Source organism: Trifolium pratense, linkage group LG6 (assembly GCF_020283565.1).
Source record: "Trifolium pratense cultivar HEN17-A07 linkage group LG6, ARS_RC_1.1, whole genome shotgun sequence".
NCBI lineage: Eukaryota > Viridiplantae > Streptophyta > Magnoliopsida > Fabales > Fabaceae > Trifolium > Trifolium pratense.
The window spans coordinates 31,709,528-31,724,039 of NC_060064.1; the positions used below are offsets into that span (position 1 = coordinate 31,709,528).

The window sequence follows — 14,512 nt, forward strand, 5'->3', positions numbered from 1 at the left end:
GTAGCTTGTTCATCAGTACCAACTGGATCCTTATCAATACTTCCATCTGCTGATTCAATCTCTTCCCAATCATTATCATTTCTAGCTGGTTTCTTTGGTTTGTTCCAATTCCAGCTCTTTGATTCTTCAAAGATCACATCTCTACTGATTATGATTTTATTTTCAACAGGGTCAAAAAGCTTGTATGCTTTAGACTCTTCACTAACACCAAGCAAAACACACTTTTTGCTCTTGTCATCTAACTTCTTTCTTTGACTGTCATGAATGTGTACATGAGCCACACATCCAAAAACTTTAAAATGATGCACAGATGGTTTCCTCCCACTCCATGCTTCCTCTGGTGTCATATCTTTCACACTGAGTGTAGGACTCCTATTCATCACATAGGTTGCCCATTTAACTACTTCAGGCCAAAATCTCTTTGGAACATTTCTTGCATGAATCATACTTCTAACAATGTTCAGCAATGTTCTATTTTTCCTCTCAGATACTCCATTCTGTTGTGGAGTATAAGCTGCAGTCAGCTGTCTTTTAATCCCTTCCTTACTGCAGAAGTCACTAAAGGCATTAGAGGTATATTCACCACCTCTATCTGTCCTAAGACATTGTATAGCACATTTAGCTTCTTTCTCAACAAGGGCCTTAAAAGATTGAAAACATTCAAGAGCAAGAGACTTTTCTTTTAACACATATATCCATGTTTTTCTGCTGAAATCATCTGTGAATGTTATGAAGTACCTGCTTCCTCCATTTGATTGAGGAGTAATAGGGCCACAGATGTCTGAATGAACCAGTTCTAGTTTTGTAGATGCTCTCCAATTTGCTTGTTTTGGAATAGAGTCTCTGGATTGCTTACCAGCTAAGCAATCAACACAATTATCTTCTATTTCTTCAAGGTCTGGTAGTCCCTTCACCATTTGCTTCTTGGATAGGGTATTCAATCCCTTGAAATGCAAGTGACCATACCTTCCATGCCACAGCACAGTTGATTCTTGCTTTGCAGACATCAAACATCTAGGGTTGATAACAGTTGCAGAAATCATATACATTCTATTGCTAGACATAGCAGTAGTGAACAGCAAACCCTTTTCTTCATGATAGATCTTGCAAACATCATCTTTAAAGATAACTGTGACTCTCTTTTGCTGCAATTGTCCTATGCTAATGAGATTGGTTTTCAAACCAGGAACAAAGTACACATTGGTAATCACATGAACTAGATCATTAATCTTTAACCTCACACTACCTTTTCCCATCACAGCCATTCTTGAATCATCTCCAAGTTTGACTGAATCTCTATAACTATCATCAAAATCAATGAACCAATCTTGATGACCTATCATGTGATTACTACACCCAGAATCAAGATACCATGGTTCAATTGCATTAACTTTTGATTCTTGATTGGTTCTAGACATAAGCAGCATTTCTTCTACACTATTGTATTCAGCATAGTGAACATTACCTTCATACTCAGGGCATTCACTCTGATAGTGTCCAAGCTTGTGGCATTTGAAGCATTCAACAAACTCTTTTTTTGCCTTCCTCTGCCACGACCTCTACCACCATTGTTTCTTTCTCTCCCTCTACCAGCACCTTTCTCAGGATTGGAGATTTTCAAAGCTTGCTCATCTGTAACTGCAATCTGTCTCTTCATCCTTTGTTCTTGAACAATCAAACTACTCTGCAAACTATCAATGGACATAGCTGGTTGTAACTCCATTGGTGTGAAGTGGATATATAAGACAAAGTATAATGAGAAGGGAGAAATTGATAAGTACAAAGCAAGATTGGTGGCTAAGGGATACACACAGAAGCATGGCATAGACTATCATGAAGTCTTTGCACCAGTTGCAAGATGGGACACTATCAGATCCATTCTAGCATTTGCAGCTAATAATGGATGGAAGATTTATCAATTAGATGTTAAATCTGCTTTCTTACATGGTGAATTGACTGAGAACATCTATGTAAGTCAGCCATTAGGGTATGTCAGCAAGGATAAGTCCATGGTGTATAGATTGAAGAAAGCCTTGTATGGATTGAAGCAAGCTCCAAGGGCTTGGTACAGCAAAATTGAGTCTTACTTCAATGCAGAGAAGTTTGAGAAATGTCCATATGAGCATACCTTATTTGTCAAATATGGTATGAAGAATGAGATTTTGCTGGTAAGTTTGTATGTAGATGATTTGATCTACACTGGAAACAATCAAAGATTAATGGATGAATTTAAGTCATCTATGAAGAAGAAGTTTGCTATGACAGATTTGGGAAAGATGAGATTCTTCCTTGGTGTAGAAGTTAATCAAGACAGCCATGGAATTTTCATTACTCAGCAGAAATATGCAGCAGAAATCTTGTCTAGGTTTGGTATGGAACATTGTAATCAAGTGAATAGCCCTATAGTTCCTGGTTGCAAACTAGTTAAAGATGAAACTGAGCAAGGGACAGATGCAACTGTCTATAAGCAAATGATAGGGTGTCTAATGTATCTACTAGCCACAAGGCCTGACTTGGCTTATTCAGTATGTTTGGTGGCAAGGTTCATGGAAAAACCAACTGAGATGCATGTTACTGCTGTGAAGAGAATTATGAGATATCTGAAAGGTACTTTAGGGTTTGGAATTCTGTACAGGTCTAATTCCAAGTCTGATTTGTGTTTGAAAGGGTGGTGTGACTCAGATTATGCTGGTGATTTAGATGATAGGAAGAACACTACAGGTTTTGTGTTCATGTTGGGAGGTAGTGCTATTTCTTGGTCCTCTAAAAAACAGCCAATTGTGACTTTGTCAACCACTGAAGCAGAGTATGTCTCAGCTGCAGCCTGTGCCTGTCAAGGAATTTGGTTGAAGAATGTGCTGAATTACTTGAAGATGAAGCAATCAGAGTGTATTTTGATCTATTGTGACAACAGCTCCTCAATTAAGCTTTCAAAGAATCCAATTATGCATGGAAGATCAAAGCACATTGATGTTAGGTTTCATTTCCTTAGAGATCTCACTAAGGATGGAACTATAGAGTTGGTTCACTGCAGAAGTGAAGAACAGTTAGCAGACCTGCTCACTAAGCCTTTGAAGCTGGAGTCCTTTTGCAAGTTAAGGGAGGGCTTAGGGATGTGTGATGTTAATAGCTTGATACATTGAACATTTGTTTTTGTGTTTGTATGTGTTCAATTAAGGGAGGGTATGTTAGGATATTGGTTAGCTTGTATGATAAGAAATCGGCTGCAGCCTAAGCCAAGCCATGCCTGCTGGCCTGCAGATGTGCGCGCGCGCCTAAGCCTGGCCTGCCTTGCCTTGCCTTGCCTGCAGGCTTGCACAGCCAACTGGTTGGCTTGGACTGCAAGCTATTGTACTTTGCCTATAAAAGGCTTTATGATCAATGAATAAGATGAGCTGATTACCCCTAAAAACAACAATTGGTATCAGAAGCAGCATTTCTTCTACACTATTGTATTCAGCATAGTGAACATTACCTTCATACTCAGGGCATTCACTCTGATAGTGTCCAAGCTTGTGGCATTTGAAGCATTCAACAAACTCTTTGTTTTGCCTTCCTCTGCCACGACCTCTACCACCATTGTTTCTTCCTCTCCCTCTACCAGCACCTTTCTCAGGATTGGAGATTTTCAAAGCTTGCTCATCTGTAACTGCAATCTGTCTCTTCATCCTTTGTTCTTGCACAATCAAACTACTCTGCAAGCTATCAATGGACATAGCTGTAACATCATTTGATTCCTCTATGGAGCAAACCACATAATTGAATTTTGAAGACATAGATCGCAAGATCTTTTCAACAACTTCAACTTCTTGCAGAGTTTGACCCTGTGCACTCATGCGATTTGCAATAGCAAGAGTTCTTGAAAAATACTCCTCCACTGATTCATTTTCTTTCATTTCAAGAACTTCAAACTCACGTTTCAATGCTTGCAGGTGAGCACGTTTCACCTTCGTGGATCCTTGGTACTTGCGTTTCATAGCATCCCAAATGTCTTTGGATGTGTTGCGAACAAGAATCGTTTCCATAATGGAACGATCAATAGATTGAAAGACGTAGTTCTTTACCTTCAAGTCTTTCAATTTGAGCGCATCAATTGCTTGCAATTGCTCAGCTGTAGCATCAGGTGGCGCCACCGTGATGCCTGGTTCAATTAAGCTCCAAAGTTCCTTTGATCGTATGAGATTTTCCATCAGCATTGCCCAATGTTCGTAATAACCATCAAATTTAGGAACTTTTGTGTGATTATACTTCGTTTCTTCCGCCATTGATGAAAAGAAGAAGCTTCAGATGAGGAAGAAAGAAGAAGAATCGTAACAGAAAACGGTTGCAAAAGTGGTTGTAACTGATTTTGGTTAGGAAATTGCAATTTCTCTCTCTTCAGGTCCCTAGATGGGAGAACCTGATACCAATTGTTGTTTTTAGGGGTAATCAGCTCATCTTATTCATTGATCATAAAGCCTTTTATAAGCAAAGTACAACAGCTTGCAGTCCAAGCCAACCAGTTGGCTGTGCAAGCCTGCAGGCAAGGCAAGGCAGGCCAGGCTTAGGCGCGCGCGCACATCTGCAGGCCAGCAGGCATGGCTTGGCTTAGGCTGCAGCCGATTTCTTATCATACAAGCTAACCAATATCCTAACATGCGCTTCATAAACTGGGAGCAATATGGGGGCCTAAAGAGCAATTTTCACAAACTCCCATAGTATCTACTGTCCAAATGACTCTACTGTAGTTCTTCAAATCTGACTTAATGTATTTAAAATCCAACAACCATTAATATTTTATTTTTGTTTGTTTGTATTACACAATTTTTTTGAATGAGATTGCTGTAATTCAAATTTGAACTGCAGAGGTCCATTGCAAATTTTCCAGTGATGCTCTGATTGTCTGATTTAATACCAATTATTACTATTGTTAGTTATAGAGTGAAAAGTAGAGTCCCCATGTGCTTAGCTCAGTTGGTAGGGACATCATATTTTATATGCAGGAGCCGGGGTTCGAACCCTGGACACTTCACTTATTCACCTTTAATGTGGAATTTCTAGCCACTAATCTACTGACAAAAAAAAGAGTGAAAAGTAGATGTGGAAGATCGTATTTAATGTTAGTGGTGTTTACACTAGTGTACCTGAAAGATTACTGACAAAAATTGGTTCAAGAAGTATGTACTCATAGACTTCATTTTGGTTAATGACATGTTTTAAATTCTACTATAATAGAATGACTTTATAGTCGCTAATCTTTTCCTTGACATTTTTATTGCAGGAAATTACGAGATTGCACATATGAGGATAACATCCAGGATCGAAGATGGAAAAATTGGAAATACTTTAGTAGCACAAATTCCTTTGTCAATTTGTTGTATTCTTTTGGTTACTTTGCTAAACAATTAGAGTATTTTGATTATACTGAAAATGAATTGTGATTCCAATTCCAATTCCAATTAAATTTTACTTCTACTTTCAGTGAGTATAAATCCAGTAATTATATCTGTTTTTTGAACTCAGCTACTCTTAACTATTTCATGATGCTAATTATATAATAGCTATGATTTTACCAAGAAAAAGTAAATGATTATGAATCAAAATTTAGATAACAATTTCACAAGCTATGTGGAATGTGGATTGTGCAATATTGTATTACAAGAGAATGTTCTCACAGCATGTAGCAGCAATGAGAAAAAAAGCAGAATGTAAAATGAAAAAAAGGCATAAACAGTGTTGTTTGTTACATTAATCAAACATTAACTTGAGCAATACAAATTTTAAGTTTTAACCATCAAACACAAATCAAACATCAAATGTGAATGCCAATCACAGGTAGTCACTACTCAGTGAGGTAGATACTGAAATGCAGGATGGTGTCAGCTCCGTCAGTGGTGTGTTCATCCTCCTTCAGAAGTGTCTCAAGTGAAGCATATCCTCTAGCATTCTCATACTTCCCAGTTCCACCAATCACTGCTATCTCAGATTCTGGCGATGCCGTCCTATGAATTCCAAACAGACTTATAGTGTCATCAACTCCATCATGATGCTCGCCACCGTGCACCAAAACAGTAAGCACGATGGTTTTACTAGTACCATCCAATGAGCTTGCTAAGTAAAACCCTTGTGCTCTTCCTATCACAGAAGAATCTAGCTCATGCTCTTCTGTTAACTGATCATCAATGACTGTCACAGAACCAAACATAAGCTTCTGAATTGTAAATCCACCAGGAAGATTCCCTGCCGAAACAAAAGGCTGGTTGTTGCCTCCAGAAACGGTGTTACTGGTGCCACTGTTTTTGAATACAGTGGAGGATTGAGCAGCACTGAGTCCCACAAGGTTTGGTAGATTGTTGTTTGTGACAATGCCATTGAGTTTCGGGTTAACTAATGGAATTCCTCCGGTGATTGGGAAGAGATTGTTGTTGAGCTTGGAGAACGGTAAGCCGGTTACATCAGTGTTTGCTACAATTCCCGCCACAACTCTTGCTGATGGATGTGATCCACCAAGGATATCATGCATGAAGAAAGACAACGACGGCTCTTTCCCCACCGGCTTAGCAGAAACTGGTGTTACATTAGAAACAGCTGGAAGTGGCACTTCTGGTGGTGGAAGTGGCACTTCAGCTTCGGGTTGTGGAAGTTCTTCTGGTGTTTCGTCTGTGGCAGGACTTCCCACTGGGGGAATGTCCTCAGCCGGTGCTTCATTTTCTGAGACTAAAGGGTCTACATTGGTATCTTCTCCACCGGAAACCGGTGTAACCGTATTGGTGGTGGTGGCTGCAGGTGTTTGGACAATCGGCGAAGCGGTAATAGGGTTGATTTTAGGTATTGTTGTGCCAGAAGGAATGGCAGCTCCAGCTCCAGGTCCTGGTAGGTTGCCTATAGCTTGAGGTTGGGACTCAACTTCATCTAGGTTTCTTGCAGAGTTGGCAATCAAAAAAGTTGTGGTTAAGAGCAAGAGACAAAGTGTAGTCTTCCAGGTGTTAGCATTGTGTAGGAAAACATTGGCCATTTTGCACACAAAAACTTGTATTGAAAAGTGAGAATGGGTTTTGTTATGATTTGATATTAGAGATTTTGTTGTTGATGATGTAGTTTCTGTTTGTGTTGTTATATATAGATACACAAAAAATTAGAGGGTATGTAATTAACATTCAATAAGTGGAGTTGATAGAATATTTGGTTAAGGAAAATGGGGGGAGTGGTTATGTGTGTTTTGGTTAAAACAACTCCTCAGTTGTTAGTATTATTGTTATTTGGCACTGATAGAATTATAGGATTTAATTATATCTCATTTTTCTCAAGAATAAAATTTTATTCATCTAAGTTTAAGATTCACCGTTAAAAAACAATATAAAGAAACTCAAGATATGAAACATAAAAGCACTGTTTTTGGTCGAAAAATATGGAAAAAGATTCCCTGCTGTCAGATTATCACGCTGTTACACGCAGTAATTGATTTATGCCGTTCGATCAAACATCAACGGATGTGATCAATATTACTGAAAAGACACAGTTTTAATATAAACCGTTCGATTTGACATTGACGGCTGAGACAAACACAGTGTGAAACTGTGTGATTTTTATACAGCAGCAAATCTTAATCCGAAAAATATAACCACTTCAAAGACAAGGCCACTCCCTCAATTACAAAATTTATACATTAACAAAAGCGACAAAAGAAAAATAAAATTATGTGGAGTTGAAGTTGAAAATTTTATTTTGTAAATTAAAATATCTCTGCATGCAAATGTAAAAATTGATTCTTTTTTTTTTTTTGATACAAATACAAAAAATTGATTCTTTTTTTTTTTTGATGCAAATGTAAAAATTGATTCTTTAAGATAACAAAAATTCAACTAAAATGTGCATTGATTAGGGATCAAATCCTAAATTAAATAATTAATAGACTCAATTATCTAGAGTTTGTGTCATATATTTTGGCGCAAAAGTGGTAATTTAGATGGTTTGTGGGTGTATATAGATTAAGTATAAGGGTGTAGAGTTAATTTTTCATTTTTATGTGAGTCATCATGAGTTTTCCAGACCCTTGCTTATTTTATGATGTTTTATCTTCCGACCCCGTGTTTCTTTTATGCTTTTTCCAATTTTATCCTTGCAAAAAAATTCGGTTTTTAGAAACTGAATTTTTTTTTGCCTTTTGAAATTATTTTCGGTTTCTAGAAACCAAAATTTTCTCAGAATTTGCACTAGAAAAAATTCGGTTTCTGCGAACTGAATTTTTCTGTAAGGGGAAAATTGAAATATTAGGGGGTTAAAAAGAATCACCGGGAGTTGGAAGAGAAAACATCTTATTTTATTTGTATACTGGCCCAAAGCATTTTGAGCCTGTCCAAGTTTAACCACAGTTTTTTTTTTTTTCAATTGGTGTTTAATTTGTTTCTGCACCTCCATCTTTTTAATATTTGTTTTGTTTAAATACCCATTTTCCAAAATACAGTTTTGGGAATAATTGCTAATGAGAAGTAAACTTTTTGCAGGTTATTTTTAAATTTCAAGTGAACTTATGTGACGATATCATATGTTTTTATTAAATATTTTAAAACATGATTTTACACTAATAATGTATTTCGATTAAACTCATTTTAATTTTCAAATTTTAATTACCAAAAGTAACAATTACACCTTCAAAATTATGTTTCCAAAGCTAAGCCAAATAACCTAGGAAATCTAGTTTCTAAAGTCCCCCCCTCCCCCTGACCAATTGTCCTTCTAGAACAACATCCTTTCACGGTTACAGACTACTATTGATATTCCCATCAATCCATTTCCAATCACTAACCCCGCCCCACCCCCAAGATAACATTGAAATCCTTCCACCAAATTGACGCATTACCTTTGCCTCCCCTAACTCGACCACCCACCTACCTCTCCATACTTTAGCTACAAGAACCTTACAATCGCTCTCCCTTAGCATCCTCCATCACAATTTTTCCAAAAGCGCAAAATTAAACTTCTTTAACCTTTTAACCCCTGAACCACCACACTCTTTATCTAAACAAACAATGTCAATTTTAAAAGAAATGTTATCGCATAGATTAAGAGAAATGTTATATATGTCGACAATTTTTTAATTATTCAACACCGTGTATATATAATTTCGTTTTATAATTTTTCCTTTCACTTTTTAAGTAATATCAATAATTATAAATAATATATTTTTATATAATGCTGGATAACATTTTAATTTTAAATTTTTCAAATAACACCATTTAAATTAAAGTCATCTCCAAGTCAACAAACCAAGTTCAAAAATTTGGAAAAACATATAATAATAAGGGTCATGCTAAACAGCATCCCTGACACTTATTAAATATATACAAAAAAAATCAAAGACAAAGTTAATATTGAATACACAAACTCAAGTTTTTATTAATATGTTTAATAAATATCTCGGGGGCAATGTTTATTTTTTTTTTTACAGAATTGTTTATCATTTCTCTAATAATAATATAAAGAAGAACTTTTTTGAATAGTTGGAAATGATGAAGTTAAGGTGATGATGGCTTGTTGAAACAACAACAAGAAAAAAAAAATAGTACAATGAAAAAAGAAACATCAGAATGGAATGGAATATTTAGAGTTAAGTGACATGCAAGTTAAGACGCAGAGCATTATTGTCTTTATGTTTACTTAGTTATGAATGGAAATAAAGTATATATATTATTTGTAATACATTGTCCCTCCTGCAAAATTTCTATATATATATATATGTTAAAATTAAATTATTAATTTGTACTTTCGATCTAAACAGAGGCAAGCGTGACCTGCAGTTCAGTCAATTCTACTTACAACAGAGTTGTGCCAGATTCCGAATATTTAGTGTATGTTTGGTTTTAATTCTGGAGCATCCAGAATTGATTCTGGACGTGTAGAATTGATTCTGACTTGTTTGGTTTCTCAAAAGTAGAATTGATTCTGCCTCCAGAATTGATTCTACTTGAAGCTGGAAATCGTAGCTTCTGATTCTAGAATTGATTTTTACACTCAAATTTTTTGTTCAGCTCACTTTTTCATGAATATATCCAAACATAAACCACTTCAGCTTAAAATCAATTTTGGCCAGAATCAATTTTACAGAATCAATTCTGCCAAAATCAATTCTCTCCGCCGCAGAACCAAACACACGCTTATATGTACCAAGTATCTACTTCCTACCATTATATTAAAAGCTTAAATATATTTTTATCCATTTCACCAATATATAATCAAATTTTATGTACTTTTTAACAAACACAAATTGGTTTAGAAACCAATTTTCTCTGAAATTATATGGGCAAAATACTATTGTTTTTATTAATTTTTTTTTTAAATGATATTGAGAATACCAACCTAGTACACATGATCCTTTTATTTAAAAAAGTTGGAAAAATTGATCCAAAAAGATAAAATTATTTGTTGAATATTGCCTTGAAATCGTGTAAAAATCAGGAAATCATGTTTTGGGAGATTCTGTCCGCTCACGCCCAGGCGTGAATAGCTGGGCTCAATTCTGCCTGCTCACGCCCAGGCGTGGGAGACTGCGCCCAGGTGTAGCACATGCGAGCCTATATATAGGTTGTGCGTTTTCTGACTTTTTAAAGGGGATTTTAGGGTTTCTGAAGCCAACAAAAGACTAGGGTTTATAAGAAAACTTTTCTTGGGCAAACACTAGGGTTATGATTGATCCATCACCTTGGGAAACACTTTCATATTGAATTTCTTGGTTACGGGAAGAAATTCGGACAAAGGGTAGAATTAAGAACAAGGCTAATTCTTGTAATCTCTTTGGAGGATTTCATTGTAATCAAGTACTTCATTTGATAGTGGAACGGAGAGTTGCTCTCTCCCCCAAATTAGGTCACGTTGACCGAACTGGCCGGGTAAACAATTCTATTGTGTTCTTTATTTATCACCGTTTTATATTTTCTTGTGATTGCTATTGCCGTTCACTTATTTGGTCGCTTTAATCGTATTTGCTCCACACATCAAGTTTTATTATTGCTGTGATTTTTAATCGAATTCATAACATTATTATTATTATCCATTTTCAATCTCACTTAAGTGGACATGGTTTAGTTGACAATACATGTTCAAGATAAATTTCAATCATCAGAAAACACAAGCTTGAAAAATTCAATAAACATTAAGAGTGGTTTTAACATGAACCCCTAAAAAATTGTCTTGTCTTTGGTGAAATAGTTTGGTAGACAATTTATAAATGAATTGGAGTCACAACGGCGTTACCATATTGGATCTTTTCAAATTTGAAGTCCTTTACATTTTGCACCTAGGTGAAAAGAAAAGGAAAAGAGGGTTTCTTTTAATTTGACGCTCGACGATTTGGTCTATTTTAAAGATAAGAAAATATGTTTGATGAGATGTTTCAAAATATAAGAAAATACAAAGTGTACTCTAACCACTAGAGTGTATATTCTGATAAGAGTTAGACTATGTTTCTTTTTTGTATTAGTAGTTTTTTGAATGGAATACTAATTGTACTTAATTGTACTTTGGTCTATTTTTATTAATATAATATTTCTTTGTTTTTAAAACAAATGAAAAGAAAAGGAAAAGAGGGTTTCTTTTAATTTGACGCTCGACGATTTGGTCTATTTTAAAGATAAGAAAATATGTTTGATGAGATGTTTCAAAATATAAGAAAATACAAAGTGTACTCTAACCACTAGAGTGTATATTCTGATAAGAGTTAGACTATGTTTCTTTTTTGTATTAGTAGTTTTTTGAATGGAATACTAATTGTACTTAATTGTACTTTGGTCTATTTTTATTAATATAATATTTCTTTGTTTTTAAAACAAACACTTAATTACTCTATTAAAAAAACAAAAATAAAAACCTAGCACTATAAATAATTTATTAGACATTGGGCTTTTGGTGTTGGTCCCTCACTACTCCCTCCTTATTAAGAAGGGGTGCCTACTTTATATCAAAAAAAGAAGAAGGGGTGCCTACCCTATAGTACATTGAGAAATGAAAGGAAAAAAATATAATTAGAAAAAGAAATTGAAGAATATTCTTGAAGTGATGAAAAGAGGGTTTATTTATATTTGAAAGAGGACATGCAATGCAAAGTGGTATAAGACAGGAATTTATAGAAAGTTGGCCCCCTTTTCACCCTGAAAATGAGTAAATGAACAGCCCAACATTCCACAACCCAAAATAAAAGAGATTAATTGAGACCATATAAGCTACCTTTGTTTCACAGATTAGTCCTTTTCACATAGCTAAGATAGTAAAAAAGAGAGTATATATATGCATGTTTGTATTGCCACACTGTTTTGTTCCTGCACACATGAGATTAAAGAGAATGGCACAGAATATTGTACTCATGTCATAGTACCATAGTTTACAGCTTTTTTTCAAAGAAAATAAAAATAATGATAACAAAGAACTAGTATATGATAATAATTTATATATTTTTTTTTTTATGATAACAAAGAACTAGTATAATGAGCAACAATAATTGGAGGCAAAAAGTAGGCTCACACTGCACCAAGACCGCCAAGATTGAGGCTCACCACCACAACACACCACAAATCTCACGGATCCGGCACAAAATAGGTTGAACCTCCCACTATAAAAACATGGGTGCTAGGGTTTTTGGCCAAATATCACTTCCTTGTATATATAAACTTCCCCTAACAAAGATTAGGTCACTCCGAAAATTCCATGATCGACCAAATAACATGTCAAATTAATTACCGGTCACTCTAAGTGATCCCTCCTATCAACTCTCTTCCCTAGAAATAACTCGAACAATCCTACAATCCTCCTCTCGAAAACAAATTCTCAACCCTTAAGCACCTTTTTTTTCTTGAATGGCAATATATATAAATGAAGAAAACGACAATCGAGTCCATTACAACAAAAGAAAAACAAGGAGAGTATAAGAAATACTCCTCAAATACAACAAAAGAGAGGGAAAGGAGGGAGAAAACAAACAACAAAGCAAACCAAAAACACCAATGGCAAGCACACCAGAAGATTCTGCACACCACATTCCACCTGACCTGGAAGGAGGTCCCAACTCAACCAAACAGAAAGGAGAAAGAGCCGAACCAACCGAAACAGAGTCTGACAAGGAAACCCATATCCACCTCACTATAGAGTATCATACCAAAGAAGAAACCGTAGGTTAAGAATGGATATTCAGTCAAATCAACTAAAGTCCCACAGAAAATTTAAAAGATTCCCTAATCAACTTATACTTAAAGAGGTTTTAACGAGTTAGAATTCTATCCTGAAAGAGTTGCCACGAGACGATAATAACTTTTAACGGCGCTCAAAATTTCCACACTTTAATTTTCAAAAATATGTATATATTAAGTTATTGAGTGGCTATACACTATCCAAATATTACATAGTTGTATATATATAATTTTTTATAAGAAAAAAAAAAGCTATACTTTTTTTTTTTTTTGAAGAAGCTAAAATGAGGTATATATTAACTAAAAATAGTCACCTCAGCACAAGGTGTGCCTAGATGAACTACCAGAGTTACAAGGATACAGGAAAGAAAAGAAAAAATAACTATCACCATCATACAAGGCCCAAACATGACAAAGGACTAGACCACCAACTATGATAGTTTAAAGCCAAAGTAACATTCTTCGACTTCAACCACCTATAAGAAAAAAAGCTATACTTTCAAGGGTAAATGATCATCTTTAATCAAGAGGTGCCTTCAATTCTACCTTTTATTTGCTGAGCTTAGAAGCTACGCTGAGCACTGGATAGGGAAATAATAGTTTTCTAATAAAGATGAAGAATCTTTGCTTCCATATGTCATTTCTCCATTATATGCAATTCAATGCCATATGCATAATGCATGCATGGTGATGACAATACGGTCTGTCTAAATAGCATTCTTGCAGTGGAGGGCATTGCCTATTTTCTCACTTTCAAAAGTTACATGAGAAGTAGGATATGATTAAACTAGCAATGATAGGAGTATATATCTTTTGGAACTTAACTGCATTATCAAGAGACTTATTGTGAAGTAATGTGTGCACATTATATATTTATTTTCAATATATAATTCTTCCGTCTTTAATTAATTATAATTATAAGACTCTGAAAAAAGTGTGTCTAAATATAAGAAGATATTTTTAGATATATTTATTATTCCTTTTCTAAACACACCCCTTATTAATACTATCAATTTAGCTTAAAATATGAAAACTCAACAAAGAATGCATTTATTCTTTTAATGCCAATGATTTTTGTTAAAAGTTCATATATTATAGGACGGAGGGAGTATATTTTATAGTTAATATATACTTGTTGCCGAACTTGAGTTAGTTGAAAATTTTGGCTAATAACTCTCAACTGTTGGGCTTTAGTGGAATCGATTGACCATTTGTTCATTACTTGTGACATTGGTTCTTCTGTTTTGGTGTATTCTTTTTACGTGGTTTGAGTCTTCTTATTGTGTCACCGCCAAGTAGTATTAGTAGCCTTTTCCAAGGCTTTGTAGAAAGTATAACTTGGGATAGTTTGTTTATTT

At 35.2% G+C, this 14,512-nt stretch overlaps 1 protein-coding gene across 1 annotated transcript; it reads right to left on the minus strand.

Annotated features, from left to right (window-relative positions):
* Positions 1-5,551: 5,551 nt before the first annotated feature.
* Positions 5,552-7,071, minus strand: LOC123892552 (dirigent protein 24-like). The gene has a single exon (XM_045942363.1). It carries the CDS (start codon positions 6,992-6,994, stop codon positions 5,822-5,824), a length of 1,173 nt encoding a protein of 390 aa, XP_045798319.1. The 5' UTR covers positions 6,995-7,071; the 3' UTR covers positions 5,552-5,821.
* Positions 7,072-14,512: the final 7,441 nt, after the last annotated feature.